A 17,261-nucleotide genomic window follows, 5' to 3' on the forward strand; every position below is an offset into this window, starting at 1 on the left:
GAAAGTGGTTTCACCGGAGGACCTGCCGCGTGCCCGAGGGAGCTCGGGCGCGTGTCGGTAAATAATCTCCGAGGCGACCGGAAAACAAACGTGCTGCCGGAAGGAAACGTCCCGACGGTCTGCAGCACGATGTTCCCGGCTCTCGGGGAGCTGCGGGACCCGAACCGCAGGAGACCAGAGGCAACAAGTCCGGCGGCAACAAGTCCGGAGGCAACAAGTCCGGAGGCAACAAGTCCGGCGGCAACAAGTCTGGAGGCAACAAGTCCGGAGGCAACAAGTCCGGAGGCAACAAGTCCGGAGGCAACAAGAGGAGACACAAGACACAAACTGAACCACAACAACACCAGACGACAGAGGAAGTCACAAGGTCTGTGTGTGTGTGTGTGTGTGTGTGTGTGTGTGTGTGTGTGTGTGTGTGTGTGTGTGTGTGACGGCCTGGCGGCCTGTCCAGGGTGTCCCCCCACCTGCTGCCCAATGACTGCTGAGCAGCAGGCTCCAGCATCCCGCCACCCTGACAGCAGGATGAGCGGTTCAGATAGTGGATGGATATATCATATATATATCATATATATGATATATATATATATATGATATATATATGATATAATGTATATTATATATATATATATATCATATATCATATATATATATGATATATATATGATATAATGTATATTATATATATATATATATCATATATATATCATATCTCATATATATATCATATCTCATATCTCATATCTACTACTACTTTCGGCTGCTCCCGTTAGGGGGCGCCACAGCGGATCATCTGTTTCCATCTCTTCCTGTCCTCTGCATCTTCCTCTGTCACACCAGCCACCTGCATGTCCTCCCTCACCACCTCCATAAACCTCCTCTTTGGCCTTCCTCTTCTTCTCTTCCCTGGCAGCTCCATATTCAGCATCCTTCTCCCAGTATACCAGCATCTCTCCTCCACACATGTCCACACCATCTCCATCTTGTCTCTCTTGTTTTGTCTCCAAACCGTCCAACCTGAGCTGCCCCTCTAATATACGCCTTCCTAATCCTGTCCTTCTTCATCACTCCCAGTGAAAACCTTATCATCTTCATCTCTGCCACCTCCACCTCCAGCTCCTCCTCCTGTCTTTTCATCAGTGCCACTATCTCCAAACCATACAGCATAGCTGGTCTCACAACCATCTTGTAAACCTTCCCTTTAACTCTTGCTGGTACCCTTCTGTCACACATCACTCCTGACACTCTTCTCCCCACTCCACCCTGCCTGCACTCTCTCTTCACCTCTCTCCTGCACTCCCCGTTACTTTGGACAGTTGACCCCAAGTATTTAAACTCATACACTTTGTCACCTCCACTCCTTGCGTCCTCACCATTCCACTGTCCTCCCTCTCATTCACGCATAGGTATTCCGTCTTGCTCCTACTGACTTTCATTCCTCTTCTCTCCAGTGCATACCTCCACCTCTCCAGGCTCTCCTCCACCTGCACCCTACTCTCACTACACATCACAATGTCATCCACGAACATCATCGTCCATGGAGACTCCTGCCTGATCTCCTTCGTCAACCTGTCCATCACCATTGCAAACAAGAAAGGGCTCAGAGCCGATCCTTGATGTAATCCCACCTCCACCTTGAACCCATCTGTCACTCCAACCACACACCTCACTACTGTCACACCTCCCTCATACATATCCTGCACACTCCTACATACTTCTCTGCAACTCCTGACTTCCTCATACAATACCACACCTCCTCTTTCGGCACCCTGTCGTATGCTTTCTCTAAATCTACAAAGACATTATGTAACTCCTTCTGGCTCCTCTATACTTCTCCATCAACATTCTCAAAGCAAACATCACATCTGTGGTGCTCTTTCATGGCATGAAACCATACTGCTGCTGCTGATCACCACCTCTCCTCCTCTTAACCTAGCTTCTATTACTCTTTCCAAATCTTCATGCTGTGGCTGATCAACTTTATACCTCTGTAGTTGTTACAGTTCTGCACACCGCCCTTGTTCTGGAAAATCGGTACCAGTATGCTTCTTCTCCACTCCTCAGGCATCCTCTCACTTTCCAGGATTGTGTTAAACAATCTAGTTAAAAACCCCACTGCCATCTCTCTTAAACACCTCCATGCCTCCACAGGTATGTCATCAGGACCAACTGCCTTTCCACTCTTCATCCTCTTCATAGCTACCCTCTCTTCCTCGCTAATCCACTGCACTTCCTGATTCACTATCCCCACATCATCCAACCTTCTCTCTCTCTCTCTCTCTCTCTCTCTCATTTTCTTCATTCATCAGCCCCTCAAAGTACTCCTTCCACTTCTCAGCACACTCTCCTCGCTTGTCAGCACATTTCCATCTCTATCCTTGATCGCCCTAACTTGCTGCACATCCTTTGCAGCTTGGTCTCTCTGTCTAGCCAATCGGTACAAGTCCTTTTCTCCTTCCTTAGTGTCTAACCTGTCATACAACTCACCATACACCTTTTCCTTTGCCTTTGCCACCTCTCTCTTTGCTTTACGCTGCATCTCCTTGTACTCCTGTCTACTTTCTTCATCTCTCTTACTATTCCACTTCTTCTTTGCCAACCTCTTCCTCTGTATACTTTGCTGTACTTCCTCATTCCACCACCAAGTCTCCTTGTCTTCCTTCCTCTGTCCTGATGACACACCAAGTACCTTCCTAGCTGTCTCCCTCACTATTTCTGCAGTGGTTTTCCAGCCATCTGGCAACTCTTCACTACCACCAGTGCCTGTCTTAACTCCTGCTGAACTCCACACAACAGTCTCCCTTCTTCAACTTCCACCATTTGATCTTCGGCTGTGTCTTCACTCGCTTCCTCTTCTGGGTCTCCAAAGTCATCCTACAGACCACCATCCGATGCTGCCTAGCTACGTTCACCCCTGTCACCACCTTGCAGTCTCCAATCCCTTTTACATCGCGCCTTCTACATTAGATATAGTCCACCTGTGTGCACTTTCCTCACTCTTGTATGTCACCCTGTGTTCCTCCCTCTTCTTGAAATATGTATTCACCACAGCCATTTCCATCCTTTTCGCAAAATCCATCACCATCTGTCCTTCCACATTTCTCTTCTTGACTCCATACCTTCCCATCACCTCCTCATAACCTCTGTTCCCTTCACCATCATGCCCATTGAAGTCCGCTCCAATCACCACTCTCTCCTCCTTCGGTACCCTCTCCACCATGTCGTCCAACTCACTCCAGAATTCTTCTTTTTCATCCATCTCTCACCCAACTTGCGGGGCATATGCGCTGATAACATTCATCAATACACCTTCGATTTCCAGCTTCATATTCATCACTCTGTCTGACACTCTCTTCACCTCCAGCACGCTCTTGACATACTCTTCCTTCAGTATTACCCCTACCCCATTACTCCTCCATTCACACCATGGTAGAAGAGTTTGAACCCACCTCCGATACTCCTGGCTTACTCCCCTTCCACCTGGTCTCTTGCACACACAGTATGCCTACCTTTCTTCTTTCCATCATGTCAGCCAGCTCTCTCCCTTTACCGGTCATAGTGCCAACATTCAAAGTTCCAACTCTCACCTCCACATGCCTACCCTTCCTCCTCTCTAGCTGCCTCTGGACATGCTTTCCCCCTCTCCTTCTCCTTCGCCCAACAGTAGCATAGTTTACACCGACACCCTGCTGGTTAACAGTACCGGTGGCGGTCGTTGGTAACCCGGGCCTCGACCGATCCGGCATGTAAGTCTTATATATGATCCGCATATTTAATTTGGCAAAGATTTTACGCCGGATGCCCTTCCTGACGCAACCCTCCCCATTGTTGTAGGGTAATGTTATGCAGCCAACAGCTCCCCCTGGGGGCACTGATTGATGTATACTTGCCTTGTGTAACATGCCTCAGTTGCGTTATGGGCACAGCCGGTGAATACACGTTACTAAGCGACACAGCCCGACTCTGTCTGTTATTTATATGCACCTACACCTGCAACATGGTGTCAGAAGCTGTATTGGAACCCAACGTGAGTCTTACGTTGCCTGTTGCTTGAACAGCGAGCATTTATTTTTTTACTAAGCGTAGCTAGAAGTTTCAGTTAACCTGCTAGCATTAGCGTCGAGCCAAGACGATGGCTTCCAATATTCCGCCGCCGGAGCCCATGAAGATGACTGGGTATCTTCACAGCAACGGGGCTAGCTTTCCATCAGAGTTTGAGGATTATTTGCTTGCGACCGGGATCGACAAGGCAGAGAAGCCGGTGCAGGCAGCGACGCTCCGGAGGCTAATGGGGAAGGAAGCCTCATGTTTACCTGCACAACCTGGGACTCACAGCGGAAGAGCAGAAAGACGCCGGAGCGATACTCGACAAACTGGGGGAATAATACTTCACACCTACCAAAAACCTCATCTTTGAGAGGTATGTTTTGGGCAACCTTAACAAGAGGAAGGAGAACCTGTGGATGCTTTTGTCACGAGACTGAGAGAAAAGGCTGCCACATGTGAATATGGAGCTATAAGAGACGAGCTTATAAGGGACAGGCTTGTTCTGGGAACAACTGATGAGGGCGCCAGACGACGCATGCTAAGAGAAAAGGAGCTTAAGTTGGAGGAGCTATTGACATTTGCCGTGCAGCGGAGGTGTTGGACAATAAGTTAAAATCCATGTCACTTAGCAGCTCTGTGACTGGGGAGAGCATCAATGTAGCACATGGACAGCGACCAGGACGGAGACCTACCAGCAGGCATCCGAGCCCACAACACATCTGCACAGCCACAGAGAGGCACAGGTGAATGCAAGTACTGTGGCACACCGCACAGACGGGGGCGAGACCTGTGCCCCGCATTTGGAAAGTCATGTCGCTTGTGTGGCACTGCTAATCACTTTGCCAAGTATGCATGAAAAGAGGCCAGCAAGCACGTCAGTTGAACGCTGTGGATGACCCGCCGCTAGGGGACCCGGAGGACAGCGACCGCGATGAGAGGGATGTGTACACGGCTGAGAGCGTGGGGGCTGTGAACACTCAAAGGAAAAAGTGGTTTGTAAACCTGCCACTGCACAGAGGGGTCCAGAGGTGCCAGCTTGACTCTGGAGCCACCTGCAACGTGATGAGCTTGAAAGACAAGATGAGACTGGCGCCTAGAGTGCCTCTTCAGAAGAGTCTCACCAGGCTGAGACTCTACAACAGTGAGTGGATGAGCTCAATGGGCGTGTACAGCACACAGTGTGTCATCAGGGGCAAGACGCACAGACTGGACTTTGAGGTCGTGCGCACCAGCCAGAAGCCCTTGCTTTCAGGGGAGACATGCGAGAGACTTGGCTTGATACGCTTCACCATTCCGAAGAGCTGAATAAAGTGGAGCGCTGCAAGACAGGTGAGCTAACCAAAGGCTGTCTCATTAACACTTACAATGACGTGTTCACCAGCCCAGTCGAGTCACTGCCGGGTGATGTTCACTTCGAGTTGGATAGCACTGTGGCCCCTGTCCAGTGTGCACCAAGAAATGTCCCGGTGGCCCTCAAGGCAGCTGTTAAGGCGCAGCTGGACCAATATGAAAAGGATGGACTCTTAACCACAGTCACTCAGCCCACAGACTGGATTAGCAATCTGGTCATAGTGAAGAAGCCGGACAAAGTGAGGCTTTGCATCGACCCCAAGCCACTTAACCGAGCCTGAAAAGGTCCCATTACCTCATGCCCACTTTAGATGAGCTGCTGTACAAGCTGCCTAAGGCACATATCTTCACCCTGGTGGATGCGCGCGATGCATTCTTGCAGTGTCGCTTGATGAGGAGAGCAGCCTGATGACAACGTTCTGGACGCCGTGGGGTAGAAAGCGATGGCTGAAGCTCCTTTCGGCGTGTCAGTCGCACCAGAGCTGTACCAGAGGAAACAACATGAGCTGCTGGCCGGTTTGAAAGGAATTGAGCCCATAGCCGATGACATCCTCATAGTCGGCTGTGGGACACGGAGGAGGAGGCCGTTCGCAACCACGACGCAAACCTCATTGCTCTGATGGACAGATGCAGGGAAGTGAAGCTGAGGCTGAGCATAAAAAAGCTACTGTTTCGTGTGAGGGAGGTCCGCTTCCACGGCCACATACTGTCGGGAGGGCCTCAAAGCTGATCCCGAGAAGGTCAGGGCAGTCCTGGACATGCCAAACCCCACGGATGCAAAGGCGTTCAGCGGTGTGTCGGCTTCGTTAACTGTTTATCGAGGTTCATGCCCCGCTTGTCAGAGGTGTGTGAACCGCTGAGAAGGTTGCTGACCAAGGTGTGCTGTGGCACTGGTTGCCCAAACATGATGCTGCTATGAAGGAAATCAAGACGCTGGTCCGGCGGTGCCAGTACTACGTTACTATGATGTCAGCAAGCCAGTCACCATACAGAGCGACTCCAGTCAGACCGTTTGGGCTGCTGCCTGCTTCAGGGGGGACAGCCGGTCGCGTTCGCCTCCGCGCTGAACCAGACGGAGCAAAACTATGCACAGATTGAGAAGGAGTGCTGAGCATCGTATTCACTTGTCAACGCTTCCACTACTACCTATATGGGAGGGGTGATGTGACTGCAGAGACCGACCACCGCCCGCTGGTGTCAATCTTCACCAAGCCCCTTCTCAGTGCACCAAAGCGCTTCAAAGCATGCTCCTCACACTTCAGAACTACTGCCTCATGGTGATGTACAAGCCAGGCCTGAAATGTACATCAGTGACACGCTCAGCAGAGCCACCACCCGCCACAGAGAACGGACACTCAGTACAGACGTGAAATGGTCTGCAGCATGCAGCAGGTGCAGTACGACACGGCAGCCATTCAGCAGGCAGACTATCTAAACGTCACCAGCCAACGCCTCGCACAGATTCGAAAACACACAGAGGAGGATGTGTGTCTTCAAACACTCAAGTCGGTCGTGCTGGAGGGATGGCCAGAACACAAAGAGGAGAGCCCCATAGCCGTCAGAGAATACTGGGCCATCAGAGATGAAATAAGCCCACAGGACGGTGTGCTTTTTAGGAGCCAGCCTGTCATCATTCCGAAAGCTATGCGTCCTGAGATGCTGAAACGGATCCACTACAACCACGTGGGGGGGTGAGGCTTGTTATAGACAGGCCCGGGATACTCTCTACTGGCCAAATATGCAGGGGGAAATCAAAGACTATGTGCAGCAGTGCTCAGTGTGTAACGAGTATGCACACGAGCAACAGAAAGAGACTATGATGTCACACCCGCTCCCCACACGTCCCTGGCAGCTGGTGAGCATGGACTTGTTCAGCTACGCAAGGCAGGACTTCCTGCTCATGGTGGATCACTATTCAGACTTCTGGGAGATTGATCTACTCCCAGACCTGTCGGCAGAAACGACCATCCGGAGGTGCAAGGCGCAGTTTGTACGGTACGGTATCCCTGACCGGGTCATTTCCGACTGTGGAGGTCAGTTTGATTGTGGAGAGTTTCGGGCGTTTGCGAGGGAGTGGGGCTTCGAACATGTCACGTCCTCCCCGAGACACCCAAAAGCTAACGGCAAAGCAGAGTCTGCAGTGAAGATTGTGAAAGGCCTATGCAGAAAAGCAGACCGGGCCGACGAAGACCCCTGGAAGGCTTTTCTACACTGGAGAAACACGCCCACTGAGGACATGCGCTGCAGCCCAGCACAACGGCTGATGTCACGGAGGCTGAGAACTCTTCTCCCTGTGGCCGACCAGCTGCTAGCACCTCAGATCATCACTGGGGTCACAGACAAGCTGAGGGTGAAGCATCAGGCAGCGAAGCTGACATATGACAGAACTGCGAGGGATCTGCCAGAGCTAAACGTCAGCCAGCCTGTCAGGATGAAACCAATCCCGGGTGACAGGACAGGCCGATGGAGGAGAGGAGTATGCCTGCAGCAGGTGGGACCGCGGTCCTATCTCGTCAACGTGGAGGGACCACGTACCGTCGCAACAGGGTTGATCTCTGACCAGCAGAGGGCGCCCCTCCACAGCCGTCAGCCCACACAACACGGCCACCGGAGCAGTGCGCAGCTGAAGGGGGCCATGTGGACGGGGGCAGCATGGAGGAAGTCGTCAGCAGCCCTGTAATGTCTCCAAGGTCGTCAGCCCCGAGGTCGCCGCCATCTCCCCCACAGGCTGTGACCACACCATGCCGTGAGTTACAGGGCCGGGCCTTCTCCCGGAGCGGGAGGCAGATTAAGCCTCCAGATAGACTTGACCTCTAGGTCATACACTGTATGTTCACTTCTAATGTTCTTATTCAGTGGTCTTGTGGATGTTCTGATGCTACCATTTTGTCATTATTGTTCTGCAGAGGTTTTGGTTGATATGGACTTGCTGTTCCTTCTTGATGCACTATTTCCATTGCACTATTTTAATATTGGGATATGAGCACCAATGTTCTAATGGCTAATACTATCCATTATATTGTTTGGTAGTGTATTCTATGAAAGGAAGGGAGATGTTGTAGGGTGATGTTATGCAGCCAACAGCTCCCCCTGGGGGCACTGATTGATGTATACTTGCCCTGTGTAACATGCCTCAGTTGCGTTATGGGCACAGCCGGTGAATACGTTACTAAGCGACACAGCCCGACTCTGTCTGTTATTTATATGCACCTACACTTGCAACACCCATTTGTCCGGGCTTGGGACCGGCACTAAGGATGCACTGGCTTGTGCATCCTCAGTGGCTGGGTTATCATATATATATATATATATATATATATATATATATATATATATATATATATATATATATATATATATATATATATATATATATATATACACAATTTAGGGTAGATTCAGCAGGGGCTGCTGCTCCTTTAAGGCGGACGTTCAGCGTGATGACGTAGGCCCTACTTAGAGTTTCCGGGGCGGAGCCATGTTAGCAGCAGCTAGCGGTTGGTTAGCTGGTTGCCAGGAGAGATTGTGCTGTATCGGGGTTGTTTTGTGTGGCGAGTAAACGGGATGGACTCGCCTCGACCTCTCCGTCTCCTCATTCCTGCACTCCCCCATTGGTGACCCCGCACGTTGACAACGAACATGTCGACCCAAAGCGATGACGACACCGCTCCGGTTCCGAGTGATGCTAACGGTACGGTCATGTTAGCGCTAGCATCTCAGCAGCGACGGGGAAGTAGCCCGAGTTTTGGCAGCACCGTCCCCGCCCGGCCATGGTTTCAGCACATTGAAGCCCGGTTCGAGCTGGGAGGAATAACGCGGTACAGTACGAGGTGTTTCCATGTGGTGGCGGCGTTGGATGCCCGGACCACGGCCCGAGCTATGGGGCTACTGGAAGCCCCCCGGCTGTGGGGAAATACGGCGCATCAAGGCTTCCTTTGGCAGCTCTTCCAGCTGTCGGAGATGGAGAAGCTGCTGGAGAAGATGTTGGCCGTTTTGGGCTCGGCGGACCCCTCCTTCATTCTCACCCGTATGTTTCTGCGGCAGCTCCCAGCGCCTGTGCGCACAGCGCTAGCCAGCTCCCCCCCCCTCTCCTCCACCAAAGACTACCGCGCTCTGGGTGCGGGAGCGGACAGGATTTTCCTCGCCAACCGGCAGCAGTTCGTTCATGCGGTGCTCCCCACCCAGACCTCGCCCCTGCCGCTAGAGGACGCAGCGGGCACCGCGGCTGCGGTGGCTGTCCGCCGCCAGCAGTGTGACAGCAGCGGGCTGTGTTATTACCACAACAGGTTTGGTGCCAGGGCCAAGCAGTGTCGCCCGCCATGCAGCTTCAGCGTCCAGGGAAACGCCAGGGGGCGCTCAATAGCAGCTATGAGCGCCGGCGAGAACAGCAGGCTGTTGTTTATCAAGGACGCCTCATCTGGCCGGCGGCTGCTGGTAGATTCGGGCGCTCAGCGTAGCATCCTGCCTGCATCGGCCGGCGGACAAGGCCCCCCGATGGATGCCGCGAGCGGCACGCCCATACGTACCTACGGCACCAGGTATGTGGAGGTGTGTTTCGGCGGGCGGTGTTCCGGCTGGGACTTGGTTATGGCCGCGTCGGTTCCCCTCCTGGGCGCGGACTTCCTGTGCGCCTTCAGGCTGCTGGTGGATGTTACGAACCGTCGCTTGATCGACGCTGTCTCTTTCGCTACATACCCGTACACACTGGGAGGTGCAGGGACGCTCGGCCTGTCAAACATGCTCGCCGCCGGAGATACGTATCAACGCCTGCTGGCAGAGTTCCCTGACCTCACCACACCCATGTTCTCGTCAGCGGTGGCCAAGCACGGCGTGGAGCACCATATTGCCACCGACGGCCCGCACGTGCTCGGCACCTCGACTCTAAGCTCGAGTTCGCCAGGGAGGAGTTTGCCACCATGGAACGCCTCGGCATCGTGCGCTGCTCGGACAGCCCGTGGGCCTCCCCCCCTGCACATGGTTTCTAAGGCTGATGGCGGTTGGCGCCCCTGCGGCGATTTTCGTCGCCTGAACAACGCCACAACCCCTGACCGGTACCCCGTCCCGCACATACAGGACTTCTCCGCCCACCTGGCGGGGGCCACCATCTGTTCCAAAGTAGATTTGGTGCGGGGCTACCACCAGGTACCAGTCCACCCTCGGGACGTGCCCAAGACAGCGGTCATCTCGCCATTTGGACTCTTTGAGTTCCTGCGGATGCCCTTCGGTCTCAAGGGGGCAGCGCAGACGTTCCAGCGGCTGATGGAATCTGTGCTACGGGATATGTCGTTCTTGTTTGCTTGCTTGGATGACATTCTCGTGGCCAGCACATCCGCGGAGGAGCACCTGATGCAGCTGCGGCAGTTGTTCGAGCGGCTCAGTGCGCATGGACTCATAGTCAACCCACCAGAGTGCCAGTTTGGCCTGTCGTCCATCGACTCCCTCAGCCACCGCATCTCCCCGCAAGGAGCCGTTCCGCTTCCTGCCAGAGTGGACGCCGTCGCCAGTTTTCCACACCCCCGCACTGTGAAGTCCCTGCAGGAGTTCTTGGGCATGGTGAACTTATATAACAGGTTCATTCCCTACGCAGCTCCCCGCATGCGGCCCTTGTACGAGGCCCTGCGGGGCAAGGAAGCCAAGGGCGAGGAAGACTGGTCCCCGGGGGTGAACGAAGCTTTCGACGACGCCAAGGCTGCGCTGGCCAATGCCGCTTTGCCGGCGCACCCGCCCCCCACTGCCCCGATTGCCCTCACGACCGACGCCTCTGACTATGCGGTCGGGGCGGTGTGCGAGCAGTGGGTGGGCGGCGCCTGGCAGCCCCTCGCCTTCTTTAGCAAACAACTTAAGGACAACGAGCGGAAATACAGCACCTTCAACCGGGAGCTCCTGGGTCTCTTCCTCGCCTCCCGACACTTCAGTTTCCTGTTAGAAGGCCGCCGTTTCACTGCCTTCGTCGACCACAAGCCGCTGACTTTTGCCATGGCCAAGACCTCCGAGCCGTGGTCTGGGCGCCAACAGCGTCAGCTCTCTGCCATCTCGGAGTTTACCACGGACACGTGGCTGGCAAGGACAACTTGGTCGCTGACTGCCTCTCCCACGCGGTGGCAGGGTCCGTTCACTTGGGACTCGATTACGCTGCCATGGCTGCAGACCAAGCCGCTAACGCGGACATCCAGGCCTATCGGACGGCTGCTACGGGGCTGCGGTTGGAGGATGTGGTGTTTGACAGTGCCAACGCCACGCTCCTCTGTGACGTTTCCGCGGGCCAGCCCCGCCCCATGGTGCCCACCGGCTGGCGGCGCCGTGTTTTTGACGTTATCCATGACCTTTCCCACCCGGGTGTGAAGGTGTCCACTAAGCTGGAGGGGGCCAAGTTCGTCTGGCCCGGCCTCAGGAAGGATGTCAAGGCCTTGGCTGACTCCTGCGTGGCGTGCCAGCATTCCAAGGTACACCATCATACCAAAGCCCCCTTGGCGCCGTTCTTGGTGCCCGAGAGGTGTTTTGACCATGTGAATGTGGACCTGGTGGGTCCCCTGCCCCCCTCCCACGGGGTCACTCACCTTCTCACCATGGTGGACAGGACCAGCAGGTGGCCGGAAGCTGTTCCCCTGTCATCGACCACGTCTACTGAGGTGTCCCGGGCGTTCATCGGGTCCTGGCTGGCCCGTTTTGGCACGCCGTTTTGGCACGCAGTTAGGATGTAACTGCGTTACATGCTAATGTTATATGCTAATGTTAGCTAAGCAGACCAGCTGCTAGCATAAGGTTGACATGCGCAACTATTAGTGTGTGTGCAGCGCTAACTGTACCAGGACGAACACAGTTAGTGGTGGGTTCGCCCGTTCAGCACAGCTGTCCGTGACGTCACTGACCAATCAGCGTGTTTCATTTGACACTGTGACGTCACGTGGTGATCACAGACGGCAAAGCATCTCGTGCTCTCTCACTGCGCTGAGTCACGCTCCACCAATCACATCGCTGCATGTGAAGGAGGCGGAGACAAAGCGAACAAACACCAATAGAAACTCTGTTTGTCATCCACAATGTGTCAGAATGCCATAGCCTAAGGGTCAGTGAGTGACCAAAACACTCAATTACTATTCCAATTACTGTCAATTACTGTTCAAATACTGTTCTATATTTCCACCAGTTCTAGCTATTCCTTTTTCCATTTATTTAAAACAAATTGTTTAATACTCTATTAACCTATTTCACTGTCACCTGCTTTGGCAACATTATAATGAATGCAGTCATGCTAATAAAGCATCGCTGAATTGAATTGAATTGAGAGAGAGAGAGAGATAGAGAGAGAGAGAGAGAGAGAGAGAGAGAGAGAGAGAGAGAGAGAGAGAGAGAGTAAACACTGCAGTCAGACCTCCATACAGCACGACACAACATCTAGCAGAAGTACCAGTATGTTCCTGCTTGTGACTCCAGGTTGCATTTGATGTGCCGTGTGTTTCCAGCAGGCTGGAGGCTCCGGTTCTGCTGCATGGCATCTTTAAACTGGGGAAAAAAAGCCATGATGTTCTGCTGACCCGGATCCAGGTGTCCTGGACTCCCATCATCCCCGAGACTCCGACAGGTCAGTTACCATGATGATGAAATAACCTGACACTAACACCAACCATACATCAGGATCAGAATCATAGTCATGTTTATTGGCCATGTAGGTTTGCCCTACATGGGATGTGACTCTGGTTTCGTGGCTCTCTCAGTGTACGTAACATAGAATAACAACACTACAACACAACAATCTTCACATATATACACAAGGATTAATACATAGAACGTCATAGGCGTTAACACCACACCAGAGGGGACATGTGACTGGCCAATCAACTGAGCGGCATGAGGGTTTTGAAATGAGAAAGTAATGTTCAGAGAGAGAGGGAGAGAGAGTGGGAGAGAAAGGGAGACAGAGAGACCTTTGACCTTTAACCAAGCCTTTAATGTTCCAATTCTTCAGTCACATCAAGATAACATTAACACAAATACTCATACACACAGTGGAAAAACACAGCAATTGCCATACACACTAAAAACAAAAGGATACAGACCTTCCCCCTATTTTCCCTTTTTTCAAAAATGAAGAAGAAGCACTTGGTCTTCCGCTGTGCACAGCACATCCCCCTGTCCCCACATAGAGATAAATCCTTCCAAGTTTGAACTAAGTTTGAAAAACATGAACTCTATTTTCAGCCGAGCAGCCACTAGACTCCTGAACATGAGCATGACGCCTGTGGACCCTGTATCTTTCATTTTGTTCCGTCTGCTAAGCCAAATGTTAATTTTCGCCTGACCTATCAGAACATTAACCAAGGTGACACGTCTGCCCTGTGCTGCCGTGTACCTCGGACCAAAGACAAACAGGCTGTCTTCGAGAACCTCTCCTAAACCTCTGAGCCACTGCTGCAGTACAGAGAAAAGAGGGCCCAACCTGGGACCTATGAGCCATAAGTGCTGTAGGGTTTCCTCATCATTACAGAAAGAGCTGTGACTCCCTACCCTAGGATCAACATGTGCTACATGTCTGTTCATAGCCACAGCCCCGTGTACCACCCTCCAATGTAGATCCGCAGTGCGTTTCTCAATGGGGGGTTTGTACAGGGACCTCCAGCTGCCCCTGGGGGATGAGACTGGTGCCAACACGCTCAACCACCTCGACTCCTGCACGCCGGCTATTGATGTTCTGTTGAGAACCTTTACAGTGAGAGGTCATGTAGTTCTGGCGTTTTGAAGGACAGAATGGCCCCCTTCACTTCTTCCTGCTCCTCCACTGCTGCACGGACTGACAAAGATGGAAAGACAGGCAGCATAGCTGGCTGATCCTCTCCACACTCCGCTCCTAGTGCCTCCCTGAAGAAGCCAGGAAGTGCACTGATCACTTCTCCCAACAATCTCTCCATCAAACGAAGATATTTAAAGCCAGTCTCTTGGCTCAAAATGCCAGCCGTCTTCCACCGTCCTCCTGATCTGAGACACGCTAATTTCGTAAGTCCAGCTCTTATGAGGGATCTCTGTACACTTACGGAGCTGAGCATCCTGCAGCGTATCAGTGGGTTACGGAACAGTGGTTCCTCCCCTACACTGCCATAGAGCTGGGAGTAGTCCCTGTTGGTGCGTAATACCGTTCCCCAAGCGCGGAGAACAGATTGATAGAAGGGTGTTGTCATGAAATCCATGCCAGCCAGGTCCAGAAGGAACAGGTGCTTGTCATAGTTCAGGTTCATAACCCTCCGAAGAAACACAGACGCTGTTTCACTCCAAAGTCGCTGGTCATGGTATAAAAGACGCTGCACAGTTTGAAGGCGAAAGGCCATGATGCGACTGCGGAGGTCAATCAGGCCCTGGCCTCCTTCTAGCACTGGTAGGAACAGTACAGCAGACTTGGTCCAGTGAAAGCCTCCCCAGAAGAAGTCCACCAGCGTCTTCTGTACTTCCCGTATGAGCGTGTCCGGAGGTTCTACAACTGTAAACCAGTGCCAGAACATCGAGGCAATCAAGTTGTTAACAATCAAGACTCTCCCCCTATAGGACAACTGAGGCTGGATCCAAGTCCATCTAGACAATCGGGCACTGACCTTTTCAGTTAACCCTCCCAGTTTTTGCTCAGGAAGCAGTCACTGCCTAGTAAGACACCTAGGCATTTTATCCCTTCTGTATTCCACTGCAGCCCTGCTGGTAATGTCGGCTTTTCTCTATTTTTCCACTCGCCCAGCAAGAGACCCTCAGATTTTGACCAATTGACTTTTGCAGAGGAAGCTTGTTCGTATAAGGCCAGTTTCTGCTTGAGAAATTGTACATCGTTTTGGGTTGTTATGAAAACCGTGACATCGTCAGCATATGCTGATAAGCCAACTGCAGTGGTGATGTTCCCTGAAAAGGTTAGTCCTGGGAGCCCCTGCCTGAGCTGAAATAAAAGCGGTTCAATGGCCAGGGAGTACAGCATCCCAGATAAGGGACAACCCTATCTTATACCTCTCTTAACAGAGACAGGTCGGCTGAGTCCACCTCCTATCTTCAACAGAACACTGGCTCCTGAATACAACAACTTGATCCAGTTAGCAAATCTATCCCCTAAACCAAAACCTTGAAGTATTTTGAACAGATAGCAATGATCAATCCTATCAAAAGCCTTCTCTTGATCAAAGGAAAGCAGGCCAACATCCAGCTCCTGGAGTTTAGATATGGGAATAATGTCGCGTATCAAAAAAAGATTATCCTTAATTGTACGGTCAGGAACACAGTACATCTGGCTGTAATGTACAACCGTGTCCATACACTGTTTGAGTCTAATTGAATGACATTTTGCAATTATCTTATAGTCAGTACATGACAATGAAACTGGCCTCCAGTTTTTCAGTAGGCTAAGATCTCCCTTTTTTGGTAGCAGTGTCAGGACAGCCCTTCTACAACTCAAAGGTAGAGTTCCAGAGTTCAAACATTCTTTAAAAACATCGTGTAAGTCTCGTCCAATTAGAGTCAAGAACATCTTGTAGAACTCTGACGGAAGTCCATCAGCTCCGGAGGCTTTGCCACAGCTGAGCTGCTGAACCGCCGCACATATCTCATCAAAGGAGATGGGGGACTCCAGCGAAGTCACCTGTGTTTCACCCAGCTGAGGCAGTCCCTCCAGTATCTCCCCCACACAGTCAGAGTCACAGGTCTCTGCACTGAACAGGCTGCTGTAAAAGTCTATGGCCAACTTCCTCATCTCTATTTAAAAATTATTTCTGATTTTTCCCTTTTTTCTCCCAATTTAGTGGCCAATTGATCCCTATTTTAATTCAAACACCCACCCTCGTATTGCATGCGTTCGCCAACTGCATCTCTCCGGCCGGCAGTCTCGAAGGAAAGCGCCTCCCCACTTTCGTGACAAGGCGAATCCAGGCCGAACCACTGTTTTTCCGACACACACAGAGATGCATTCACATGACGAACACAAGCCGACTCCGCCCCCCTCCCGAAGACAGCGTTGCCAATGATTGCTGCTTCATCGAGTCCGGCCATAGTCGGATCTGACGAGACCGGGGCGCGAACCCCAGTCCCCAGTGGGCAACTGCATCTAACTTCCTCATCTCTGATAGATCAGTTGTAATTGCCCCCCCCCCCCTGGGAAGTTTGAGATGCATCATCACATTGTTCCTTCTAATTTTCCTCTCGAGTTTAAAGAAAAAAGAAGTTGGAGCATCTATTTCTTTGATGGTGGCAATTAGGGTTCTGATTAAAGCACCCTTTGCTCTCTCATGTAGTAACCTACCTAAAGCCTTCCTCCTACTTTCCCAAGTGCTGCTGTTGCCATCATGTCCAATAATTACTTCGCCTTCTAATATCCTAATTTCTCTCTCTAATTTGTCAAGACAGATTTTTTCCATACCGAGAGTGTGTTGTTTGTATTGCTGACATAAAATCCTAATTTGTGTTTTTCCTACCGCCCACCATCGAGCTAAGCTCTCAAAATCTTTCTTCCTCAGCCTCCAATGACTCCAGAAGTCAGAGAAGAACTGACGGAAGGCTTTATCATGGCCGCACATCGAAGTGCCAGTAGGAACAGTGTTGAAATTGAATTTGTAAGGAAAAATCTGCCACTACTAAATGGTGATCTGAAAATCCCACGGGTGATATCGTGGACTTAATCAACCTGTTGCTGTATGTTTGATTGAGGTAAATCCTGTCCAACCTGGCTGCCCTGACACTACCCTCAGCAGCTTTTACCCATGTGTACTGCCTAGCTGTTGGATTAAGTGTCCTCCAAACATCCGTAAGGTCGTTTTCTGCAACCACAGTGGACAGAAAAGAAGCTGACAGTGGATGGGGCTCTTCTGAGATTCTGTCAACTGTAGGGTGTGTAGTGCAATTCCAGTCTC

The 17,261-nt window shown here is 51.7% G+C and overlaps 1 protein-coding gene across 1 annotated transcript in view; it reads left to right on the forward strand.

Annotated features, from left to right (window-relative positions):
- The window catches only part of cerkl (ceramide kinase-like), a 204,980-nt gene that overhangs the window by 6,231 nt on the left and 181,488 nt on the right, over positions 1-17,261 (forward strand). The window contains exons 4-5 of the mRNA XM_056288976.1: positions 171-367; positions 12,858-12,980. Of these exons, the coding sequence (XP_056144951.1) occupies positions 171-367; positions 12,858-12,980 (320 nt within the window). The remainder of the gene's footprint in view (positions 1-170; positions 368-12,857; positions 12,981-17,261) is intronic.

This window comes from Lampris incognitus, chromosome 11 (assembly GCF_029633865.1).
Source record: "Lampris incognitus isolate fLamInc1 chromosome 11, fLamInc1.hap2, whole genome shotgun sequence".
Classification (NCBI taxonomy): Eukaryota; Metazoa; Chordata; class Actinopteri; order Lampriformes; family Lampridae; genus Lampris; species Lampris incognitus.